The sequence below is a fragment of the Penaeus japonicus genome, unplaced genomic scaffold (genome assembly GCF_977035675.1).
Source record: "Penaeus japonicus unplaced genomic scaffold, GWHDUDI00000001_assembly GWHDUDI00000008, whole genome shotgun sequence".
Taxonomy (NCBI): domain Eukaryota; kingdom Metazoa; phylum Arthropoda; class Malacostraca; order Decapoda; family Penaeidae; genus Penaeus; species Penaeus japonicus.
The window spans coordinates 3,810,000-3,822,499 of record NW_028234410.1 but is presented as its reverse complement, the minus strand read 5'-3'; the positions used below and the strand labels follow the sequence as shown (position 1 = coordinate 3,822,499).

The following is a 12,500-nucleotide window of genomic DNA, read 5'->3' as shown; positions in this document are numbered from 1 at the left end:
TCAATAACATCAAGAAAGATAATGGTAATAAAAATAATATCAATAATCATAGCATTATTGATCACAAGAATAATGATAACGATGGTAGTAATAACACTGATAATCATAACAAAAATATCAGTAACAAAACACTAATGCTAGTAATGATATAAATGATAATAATAGCAATAATATCCACAGCAAAAACAACAACAATGATAATGATAAGAAATATTGTTAGAAGTATTAGTAGTAATGATAATCATAATGATGATAATAGTAATGATAAGAATGAGGAGATAATCATAATAGCAACGATGATAATGAGAATGATGATAATCATGATGATGGTAACAATAATGATAATGACAATAATAACAATGGCAATGATAATAATCATAGTAACAACAACACCTACAATAAGATCAGTTTCAATGATAATAATATTATGATTATAATAATGATAATGATGATGAGGACAATAATGATCATAAAAATGATATTGATATTGATAATAATAATACTCATAAGAATATAAATGATAATGATGATAATCATAATGATAATGATAGTAACAACCAATCAATATCAATATCATTAAAATAATCAATCATGACATGAGAGAGAGAGAGAGAGAGAGAACGAGAGAGAAAGCGAAAGAGAGAGAGAGAGAAAGCGAGAGAGAGAGAACGAGAGGGAAAGCGAGAGAGAGAGAGAGAAAGCGAGAGAGAACGAGAGAGAGAGAGAGAGAGAGAGAGAGAGAGAGAGAGAGAGAGAGAGAGAGAGAGAGAGAGAGAGAGAGAGAGAGAACGAGAGAGAGAGAGAGAGAGAGAGAGAGAGAGAGAGAGAGAGAACGAGAGAAAGATAGAAAGAGAGAGAGAGAGAGAGAGAGAGAGAGAACGAGAGAGACAGCGAGAGAGAGAACGAGAGAGACAGCGAGAGAGAGAGAGAGAGAGAGAGAAAGCGAGAGAGAGAGAGAGAGAACGAGAGAGAAAGCGAGAGAGAGAGCGAGAGAGCAAGCGAGAGAGAGAGAGAGAGAGAGAAGATTAGAGTTATTCAAACGTCATTCTGATAAAAAGAAACCTCTCAAAGCCCCTTGTCTAATGATTAGCCAATCTAAATGGTAGTTTCAAAAGATAAAGATAAGATTGGTATTTTCAAAAGATAAAGTTTCATCTACATATCATATCAATTGCACATAGTTATTATCACCCTTAGGAACCAAAGCAATGACGAACTATGAGAGTGAATCTAGGCGCTCTGCTGCAATCACTAATACTTATGCAAGATTTAGCAAGTATTCTAGATCTGTAGGAGGAAAGAACAAAGCCGTAGACGAGAAATTGACAATAAATAAAAAGAACAAATAAAGAACAAGGTTATGATAAAGAACACAAGATTATGGGCAACAGCTTTCATTTCTCTCCAGTGTGCTATTTTCTGCAACGAGAGGTATCAGTTACAGTGAGGATATATTGCAAGAAGGAGGAATGGTATATCAAGTATTTTTAGCAGAATTATTGCTAATAAAATGCATGGATGAAATAAACAAAACTTTTGTTGAGGTCATGTTACTTGTCTGTTATGAAGAGCTGGATATTTGAAGAAAATGAATTGCAAATTGACAGTGCAAGAGAGAATTTAAGCTTTGACGTAATATGAATGTATATCAGAATAATAAAACACTACCGCGTTGATACATCGTTAGAAAAAAACACTATACACACGTGTATAGTGAGTTTTTTTTCCATCAAATGTAGTTATCTCTCTCTCTCTCTCTCTCTCTCTCTCTCTCTCTCTCTCTCTCTCTCTCTCTCTCTCTCTCTCTCTCTCTATATATATATATATATATATATATATATATATATATTGTTTGAGAGCGGAAGGTAACTGAGCAAGGGCAGCCGGGTCCTGTTTCAAGACGGAGAAAAGCTGGGCGAGAACGGAGGGGCTCTGGCCAAGAGGGGAAAAGAAAGAAGGGGAACATACGAAGGATCGAGACTTCTTCGGGATGCAGAGACCACTTGTTCGGGAACGGAAGGAGTCTACTGATGAGTAGAGAACACGCGTTGGGGAGGGACGGGATCCGGACTGGGTTCAGAGAAGGGAGCGGCCGATGAGGGACTTTGGTTGAGCGAAGTGAACTCTGGATTGGCTGAGGGATTGTGGTCGGTGTCGTGGTTGCTGTGGCTGAGGTCGTGAGGGCGGTGCTGCTGGGTCGAGGGCTGTGAGGGCCCTGTTGGAGGCTGAAACTCTTGGGTGGGCGTCTCATGATGGTGATGGTGATGGGTGTCTTGAAGGCTCGCCCACGCCACAGGGCAGACATGATTACAACCACCGTCTAAGGAATAAGTTTACTACATTGAACATTCTAACATTGTGCATATATATATATATATATATATATATATATATATATATATATAAAAGATCATAGCCAGCAAAGAAAGAAAATGGCCGACAAGAAACAATCATCATCGCCATAACGAAATCGAAAATCACATAAATACCCTCGTCATACATAAAAAAAAAAACATCTCCCCTAAATGATCATACTCAAATCATAACCACCACAATCTCTTCTCGAAACTCGCCTCAACACCCCCCCCCAAAAAAAAAAAAAAAAAAAAAAAAGTTATCACAAACAGGACGAAAATACCTTTAATACTCCGAAGCACCTCAGAAGGCACAGTGAAGCAGGCCAGAGTCAGCCACGAAGAGCAAGAAGCGTGAAGCACGAGGAGCCAGTGTCTTGATGAGAGTGTGTGCAGAACTGTGGCGTGAGTGAGGGCGTTTGGTCTATATACGGGGGAATGTCAAGACGGGACTGGCTCTGTTAATTGTACGTTCTGACTAGTATGTTCGCGCTAAGTAATGGCTAGGTTGGTGGGGGGGGGGCAGTGCTTCAGAGGAAAGTATGAACAGTTAACGTGATAAATCGAAGTATGCGAAAATCTACGTAGGTCGTCAGTCGTGTTATTCCGACGTAACACAATACACAATGCAAACGCACACGCACACACACACACACACACACACACACCCACACACCCGCACACGCACACAAACACACACACGCACACGCGCACATACATACACATTAACACACACACACACACACACTCCGCTCATCGTTCTCAAATGCTGTGTCCTTCTAACACATACATACACATAAATACACACACACGCACACACACACACACATACACACGTACGGACGCACTCACACACACGCAAACACGTACACTCCGCTCATCGCTCTCAAATGCTGTGTCCTTCTCACACGTGCACATAGGCACCCTCGTTCACACACACATGCAATAAAACACTCTCTGACACAAGCAAAACAGAAACTTTGGTCATGTATACATGTCTGTCTATTTGTTCAGATGTATATGTATATATATATATATATATATATATATATATATATATATATATATATATATATGAGAAGATGATAGAATGCAGTAACGCATTTTTAATATATACAAATTTTTACCTCCCTGACCGGGACTCGAACCCGCGCCGTAAGATTGACAGGTACGGAGGTGATACCGCTCGGCTACATGACCCGACAAAAGAGTTGTTCAACCAGACGCCTTATGAGATGTCATGGACATTACCTATGTGTTCTTATCAGAACAGTGATAGCGAATTTTTACGAACAACTCCCGCGGGCACTCGGCAGCCACGGAATCACAAATTCAAGTCCCAAATCAGGTTACCAAGGTTATATATATGAGAAGATGGTAGAATGCAGTAACGCATTTTTAATATATTAATATGTATCACCTCCGTACCTGTCAATCTTACGGCGCGGGTTCGAGTCCCGGTCAGGCAGGTAAAAATTTGTATATATTAAAAATGCGTTACTGCATTCTACCATCTTCTCATATATATAACCATGGTAACCTGATTTGGGACTTGAATTTGTGATTCCGTGGCTGCCGAGTGCCCGCGGGAGTTGTTCGTAAAAATTCGCAACAATCAAGAGGAGAACATTACTAAGGATCAGCAAGAGATAGAAGATAGAAGAATAGAAGAAGACCTGCAAGAAGATATAAGACTTTTACAAATTTTAACCCTGACCACAAGCTAACCCATAGGGCTCCACTTCAACGTTAAGCACAGCACATCATGCATAGCAGTGACAGGTGACATGCGAGGTCGGCGAAGTGCAGCGTAGGCAGAGCTTCAGAATCAAGTACTAAAATAAAATAATAAATAAAATTAATTAAATGAACAGCAAGCTAGGTGTTCTGGTATCTGGCTGTCTCCCGAGGGGTTGACCTGTGGCTTTGTTCAGCTACTAAGGGCGCACATGCATGCTATTTCTCTCACTTTCTCCTGGTCTTACACACTTTATCCTTTCTCCAGCTTTCTCAGCTTTCCTTCAATCACTTGATCTCCTCGCAAACTAACCAGCTAACTTCATCACTTCCTCTTCACTTTACATACTTCCATTATTCAAGATATTCATTGCTCGGTGTTCTGGTATCCTGACTGCCTCCCAAGGAGTTGACCCGTGGCTTTGTTCAGCTACCAAGGGCACACCTGCACTCTATCCTCCAACTTCCTTTTCCTGGCAGACCTCCAATAAAAAGTTAATACTCTCTTCACAGTGCTTAACTTTCTAACTCTCACTTTATCTCCTCCCAAGTTTCATTTCTCACAATCTCTCCAGCTCCTTTAACCACTTCCTCTTCCGCTTTTCACACTAAAAAAAAAAAAAAAAAAAAAAAAATATATATATATATATATATATATACATATATATAAAATAAATTATCCTTATCCCAAACCCAACCTTCCTTATCCAGACTCCTTCCCTCACACTCTCCATCTTACCCTCAATAAGCAAGCAGACTTCAATCAACAAGATCAAGATTTCGTTACCACCTATAGACCTGGCAGTTCTCCCTGAGTTTCGAGTGGGCATAACAAAGTACAAGTCATACAGGGAGTTTCGTCCTTCCACTACTATAACTACTACTTTCTTTCATTTTCCTAACTGTTTTCTTCACCTCAACTCTTTTCTTCACCGCTCCCTCACATTCAGGACTTCTCCCAACATCTCGCTGACTGCAACATTTTCTCTTGCATTGACCTGCTTAAAGCATACCATTAAATTCCAGTAGCAAAGAAAGATGTGCCGAAAACAGCAGTGACTACACCATTTGGCCTGTACGAGCACCTGGTAATGCCCTTTGGCCTTGCAACGCTGCCCAGTCGTTCCAGCGTTTCATGGACGAAGTAACCCAAGGACTCAGCATCACCTTCGTTTACATCGACGACGTCCTTTTAGTGAGTACGGATGCAGACACACACTAACAACACCTTAAGGACCTCTTCAAGCACTACCTGAGTTCGGCATCGTCATCAACCCATAAAAGTGCGAATTTGGAGTACAGACATTAACATTCCTCGGCCACACCGTTAGCGCGACGGGCATCACCCCCTGACACATCGAAAGTCGATGTCAACAAGAAGTTCCCACGCCCAAAAACGCAGCGCCAGCTACGACGATTTCTAGGCATGATGAACTTCTATAAAAGATTTCTTCCACACGATGCACAATTGATGGCACCCCTCCACAATGTACTAACACCGACAAGGAATGGACAGCGCCAGAGGGACATCGAATGGACCGACGCAACTCTCGCGGTGTTCGAAAACTGCAAAGCCACCCTGGCCACAGCCTCCTCCCTCACCCACCCACGCTCAGAGGTCCCTACAAGCATCATTGTCGACGCTTCGGGCCGTCAGGGCCGTCCTGCAGCAGCACGTCAACGGTCAAGTCTGCCCCCTTGGATTCTTCTCAAAGACGCTACAACTGAGAGAACGGAAGTACTCGGCATTCAGTGGGGAGCTTTTAGCCGCATATCTTGCCATAAAGCATTTCCGAAGCAAGGTAGAAGGTCACAGCTTCCATATCATCACAGACCATAAGCCTCTCATTTACGCGTTAAGATCGAGGGCGCCGAGGCAAAACCAGAGGGAAGAGAGACACCTAGATTTTATCTCCCAATTCTCCTCCGACATTCGCCATATCAAGGGAGAGAACAACCAAGCAGCGGATGTGCTCTCCCGGATAGTGGTCGCAAACACCACCTGGCAGAATACTCCGATCGACTTCACTGAGGTCGCAGCAGAGCAACGCAAGGACGCCACACTCCAAGGCATCCGCGATTTCATGTTGCTCCACCTTCAGCCACTCACACTCGCAGATAACATCATAGTTGAGTGTGATACAACGAAGCCCACCCCACGGCCATACATACCACCATCCCTCAGAAAGAAATTCTTTGACACTTATCATCAGCACCGTGGAATTAATGCCACGCATAGACTCAATCACCAGCAAGGTCGTGTGGCCTGGCATTAATTCCGACGTCAGAAAATGGAGCCGTACCTGCCTGCAATGCCAGTGATCAAAGGTAACACGTTACACAAGATCAACTGCCGCTACTTTCCCTCTCCCCAGCAGACGCTTCCAGTACATCCACCTGGACATAGTGGAACCACTCCCGACGGATCAGTCATTCCCTTACATCCTCACGACGATAGACCGCTTCACCAGGTGGCCGGAAGCAGAGCCACTGAGGGACATAACAGCAGACTCGGTGGCAAAGGCATTCATCTCTACATGGGTATGTCGTTTTAGAGCCCCCGGCACCATCACAACTGACAAAGGCCCCCAGTTTGAGTCTGGCCTTTTCAATCACCTCACCTGCACTCTTGGCTCTCGTTGCATCCGCACTACCGCATACCAGCTGCAAGCGAATAGGATGGTAGAGCACCTCCAGTGCCAGCTGAAAACCCTTCTCACCAGACCATCAGGGATAGGCTGGGTAGACCAGCTTCCACTAGCACTCCTTAACATCAGGACTTCTTTCAAGCAGGACCTGGAGTGCACGGCAGCCGAACTGGTCTACGGCACGACACTCTCCCTTCAAGCGGATTTCGTCATGCCACCGCAGGGTTCAGACGACCCCAGAGCTTTTGTCAGAGAGTTGAGGACCCACATGGAGACCGTACAAGCAAGACCTCCCAGAGCAACGTGTAACAGCAGCATCTATGCTGAGGAATGAGACGAAGCCGCCCCTCAGCCACAAGTATTGCAGTCCTTTCAAGGTCATTGCACGCACCGATAAGACCCTCACTATCGACATGCCACGCGGACCATCCACCGTCTCCATCGACAGAGTAAAACCCACTTACATAGAGCATGCAGCAGGGTCCACGACGCTTTCTCCCTGTAAGTACCACCCCTCTTTTTCCCCTACAACTGGCTTTACTTGAGTATATGCTAATATGTAAATATATATACACACATGCAAGGTACCCCCCATACTGGCTACCGGTTATTTCCTTTCAGATATATCTGAAAGCCACAGGGACTATCGTACTCCACTCGGCCAGCCCTACTGCCCTCACTCGGTAGGGAGCTGTGTAGCAGACGGTGATCGCATCCCGACGCACCATCGCATTGGTCAAATTAGGGAGCACCACCAGCCAATAAGAGCACAGGTCAAAAGGCAGGTTGCGAGAGTAAACGCGACGCCTGGGCTTAAAAGATGGGAGGTCACGAGAAAATAGCAGTACACTCCTTACCTCACGCTGCAACGCTGCCATGCGAAACAACCACGACATCCCGCTATAGCGACATATATTCAGTGCTTAAATTAATAAACTAGAAAACCATCATAGACTTTCTGTTACGAACCAACAGCTTTGTAACCAAATTCAACCTAGTGTTGAGCAAAGCTTCGCCGAAACTGCCTTTGCCCAGCACCGTTGGGTTCTTCCCCAAGGTGACCTGGAGTGCTTTTCGCGAAAGGACCGGCAGTTTGCGCTTGTGAAACACCTTACTCAGAGGGAGAATTTCACTCTGGGTTGGCTTCTGAAAGATCCTACTGATTTGGGCCTTGACTATATTAAAGCACTCTGCCATTTGCACTACTGTCCTTCGGGATGCATCTCCTTTGCGCCAGAGCATAAGGCCTGGGCTTCACTTACGCCCTTCTCGTCTTTGTGTTGAACCGGAAGTGGTTTCTGCGATAGTTGCTTTGACTCGGGCTTTTGCAGTGATTGCATCTGGGTAACCTTCACCAGAGCAAGTGGCTCTGCTTTACGTCCGGTGATCTAGAGAATCTGTGATAGTTAGCCGTTGCAGACCGAGAATCACCTCGTTGAGCATTTTCTAAACGTCACTGGGCTTCGACATCTCATTCCGCTTGCAATGTTCACGAGCAGTATCGATTGTATCGATTGGTCTCTTTGCCAGAGACAAGGGCGTAAATCTTGGGTAAAGAGTTTCATAAGTGTGTGTTTCTGTGTGCATTTGTTTCTGTATTTTTGTTTGTTTGTTTCATGCTTTTTGTGTGTGTATGTGTGTGTGTATACATGTGTATGTTTATATATATATATATATATATATATATATATATATATATATATATATATATATATATACACATATATACATACATATCCCCCACCAAGATACAATTAGGGCCAGTAGGTGGGGTACCTTTTGCTACGATCAATCACCTTGCCGCAGTGCAGAGGCTTGCGTGTGATCAATGAGGAAGGAGGCTGTACCAAGTACGTTCAATGAAGTTGGAGAGGCTTCTTCTGAGACGCCAGACGAAGAATTGATCACCCGCCAATTCGCATTGGGCCAACGCTCGGTGGGTTAGGCCTATCACTTCATAATGAATTTAAACAATCAAAGATTACCAGCCGTTCCTGTTGAGTCAGCGGAATATCAAGGCTCAACCAGCATCACATACAAGAAGTAATTTGAGGGGTAGGTGTGATGTGCTGCAAGAATGCCACTACCCCAAAGCAACTAGAAGAACTGGCACAGAATAGCACTGGATCGACAAAGATGGAAAGAATTGGGGAAGGCTTATGTCCAACTATGGACCCTTACAAGCTGAGAAGTAGAAGAAGAAGATTGGAAATATCTCTAAGATGTTGTGGTTTCAGATCATTGATCCATGGATCTGCATATTTCTTGTCCCTGTTTTTGTATTTGATCTTTTGATATACAGAGAGCTGTTTTGTCTTGTTTTGACTCCTGTTATAGTAGCTGTTGTTTGTATGGGTAAGAGCCTACCTGGAGAGAGAGTAGAAAATAATTTCCATGATAGGAGTTTGGTAATAAAGTAAAGAAATCAGATTTCAATATACAATCTAGATTAGGGGGTATTAAAGTATGTTGAAGTGACAGAAGTATATTTGTGCATAACAAGAAAATAAAACTGGCTTACCGTCCAAATATGAATAGAGATTTTGAAGTATCCATTGCTGAAAATACTAAGATAGCAACTATTAACAACCTGTCAACTATTAATAGCCATGAACCTGGTCAAAGGAACTAACAAACTGGCCATGGAATGTAGGAGTCACAGTTCCTTGAGTCTCAAATTCAACCTTGGCAATTTGGTTGAAATCCTTTGCGTCCAGAACTAAGAGTGCAACAGTGTGAGGGTTTGTCTTGTGAAGGAGGAGAGTCAACACAACACCATCATCCTCAACACCAGAGGACTTGCTCTCGGGAGAGGCAACGAAGACTGGTTCAGAGACAATGTGCGTAGGATCCTCCCAGATTTTCTTCTCCCCTGTTTTGACATCTAACTTGATCAGCATTGTAAGGTCGAGGGACTTCCCTTTGGAACTCGCCGCATAGGCATAACGGTATGGTTTGCCGTTGTAAGCATAATTTATCCTTGGCATCTCGAAGAATATGGGATTGAGAGTGAGGCCCTGGAGGTGAATGGTGTCGTCCTTGACTTTCCTTGCAGATGCCGAGTTTCCCACTTGCTTCTCTAGCCTTGCATTTGGCACATCCCCCAGGAGTTCACTCTCCAAGGGCATTTCACTGACATCTCCTAAGGGCAAGATGAACCTCGTGGCCACAGAGTCGAATTTCAACTTGGTTGGATCAGAGTCGGATTTGTTCAGGTTGGAATAATAGAGAGACTTAACTATCTCTCCCGATTCAATGGTGGAGACGTCGATGACTAGCATGTCATCGTCCGTCTCGTAAGCGTTGATATGATGGAAGGTGCAGAATGCTTCCGAGGTGAAGGTGGTAGGGTGCTCGAGCCCAGTCTGGCGGTCAATCACCCTGAAATGGACCTTCTCGTTGGGATACCACACCATAGCCTCTTCGAAACTTCTGCCAAAGAATCGACCTGCTAACAGAGCACCAACGCTAAACGTAAATGGTGTTTCGAGGAGAATGAAGTAATGTTCAGTGATGGCATAGCTGTGCATGTATCCTGGGTGAAACCTCCACCTTGCAAGAATCGATGCCTCCATCTTAGCTTGCTCAATCCGTCCATTGGGGAGAGAAATGATGTTATAGGTCGACCCTTCTCTGGATCCAGATGAAGCTAGGTTGTAGACAGTGCCGTCAGAATCAACGTGAGGGTGGGCAGTAGCTTGTCGGATTGCTACAAAGTCTGATATAGTTCGCTGGAAATAAACAGGAAAATATTATACTGGCACATTTAACTTTGATGTTTTATATTTCATTATATCGGAGGTTATATAGGAAAACCGTAACTATAGTAAGAAATATATCTCTCATAAAAAAAAAAAGAAGTTTGAACAAGATAGTTTGTCATAACTTGACCTACAATATATACCGCTTTAAGCATTCATCAGTGTCTGAACTCTGATTTGCACTTACCTTTTCTCCGAGTGTGTCCAAATTCTCCGGATCTACAACCCTTACTTCATCTGTCTCTGTCATAACAACCATTTGATCTGTCGCTTGAAGAACATTCACTAGGCAGTTATCCATAATCTTGGGTGGTAGAGTGAACCAGGATGTAATGCTGTCAAACAGGGTGCGACATGGGTCAGGGAATGGCGCTGTGCCAAAGCCTCCCACGACAATGCGGTTTGCTGCCAAATTTGCCTTGTAAGTGTCACTGTCTAGGTACCTGACAAAGGGAGAGAAGAGATTTTGATATGTTACTTTCTGTATTAATGTCAGTGAGTTTTCTGATTTGTGATTGGTTTATCAATCATATATCCAAATATGTACACACACAAACACACATATTATAAATATCACGCACACACAAACACAGACATACTAACACAGACACACTCACAGTATATATACATATATTTGATGGGTGGGTAGATCATGTCATGTTAAGTATGTGCAAGGGGATACATGACTTAAAGTATCCCACCGCTGCCACCAAATGTGATGGGTGTTTAGATTACTCTAATTACCTCACATTAACCAAAGATATTTGATTGTGAGATAATGTATTCATGGCGTCATTGCTACAGTATAAATAACTTTATATTAACTTTATATCATTTACAATACAGTGTGTCACAATTTATTGAAACTGATAAACTACAGTGGCACACAGCAATACCAATAGCTACACTGCATACAAATTAATGGACACACATGATAATATAGCAGTGCAATGGAGTGCCAGCGGAAGACTTTGGACCCCTGTCTGTAAACCACCGGTGCCACTAGTTGTAAACCATCAGCTGGCACTAGTTATAACCAGCTTGCTGGCCACAGTTGTAGCCCACCACTGAGAGCAGTTGTTATAACCACTCATGCCCTGGTTGTGATCCAGTGGATAAGAGACAGACGTTCACGTGCCATGGTATTTATTGTGGACTGTTAATACACTAGGAGGTCAGAGCTGTTCGCTCTCGTCTGTCTGACCTGTCTGTCCTGAACTGCCTGTTTGTGATCCTTACATATCCTTAAGTACCAATCTTCAGCATTTTCTACACCTTGGGCCTTCTGGTAACAAACGCAGCTGTCTAGAGAAGTTGGAGTTCCAAGGCGGAAACGAACACAGGAGACAGGAAGCGTCAGGTCAAAACACACTGCCATCGATATTGCATTGAATTAAGTAGACATACATGATCAGTGTCTTGGGTCACATCATATCAGTATCAGTGCCTTACACTGTCTACCTGTTCAGAGTCTGTCTCTCTCTGTCTATATATTCTACTCTATCAAAATGTATGCAAATATCATTATAGCTTATGAAAAGGTGAATTACCAGTTAGAGTTGGCAGAGGTTGCTATGTCATCCTTAAGGGATAGAGCTTGTTCCTGTTTGTTTACGGACAATGTGAGATGTCAGGTCTCACAACTTCCTGTGTATGTGTGTGTGTGGGGGGGGGGGGGTGTAGAAGACCATATTGTAAATGTTATCATATATATCGAGGGTAAATAACCCTAGCTTGCATGTAACTTCAGTCTATTATCCACAAGTAAGATACCTGGTCACTGTCTCACTATGAAGTGACCGATTTTGACATTGTTTATTACATTCTGACTGTTATTCTGTTACTGTTATGACTTTTATTATGACTATACACCCCACACACACACACACACACACACATATACACATACATATACATATATATATATATATATATATATATATATATATATATATATATATATATATATATATATATATATAAAAGCATTTACACACACA

General features: G+C 43.0%; 2 protein-coding genes across 2 annotated transcripts in view; both read right to left on the bottom strand.

The window, feature by feature from the left end:
• LOC122253355 (beta,beta-carotene 15,15'-dioxygenase-like) overlaps positions 1 to 12,500 on the bottom strand; it is a 22,035-nt gene that overhangs the window by 5,884 nt on the left and 3,651 nt on the right. The window lies entirely within an intron of this gene.
• LOC147471438 (beta,beta-carotene 15,15'-dioxygenase-like) lies at positions 9,209 to 12,240 on the bottom strand. Its single transcript, XM_086538875.1, has 6 exons — positions 12,229 to 12,240; positions 12,051 to 12,103; positions 11,754 to 11,801; positions 11,245 to 11,298; positions 10,688 to 10,943; positions 9,209 to 10,470 (listed from the first exon to the last, which is right to left on the bottom strand). Exons 1-6 carry the CDS (start codon positions 12,238 to 12,240, stop codon positions 9,340 to 9,342), a joined length of 1,554 nt encoding a protein of 517 aa, XP_086395001.1. The 3' UTR covers positions 9,209 to 9,339.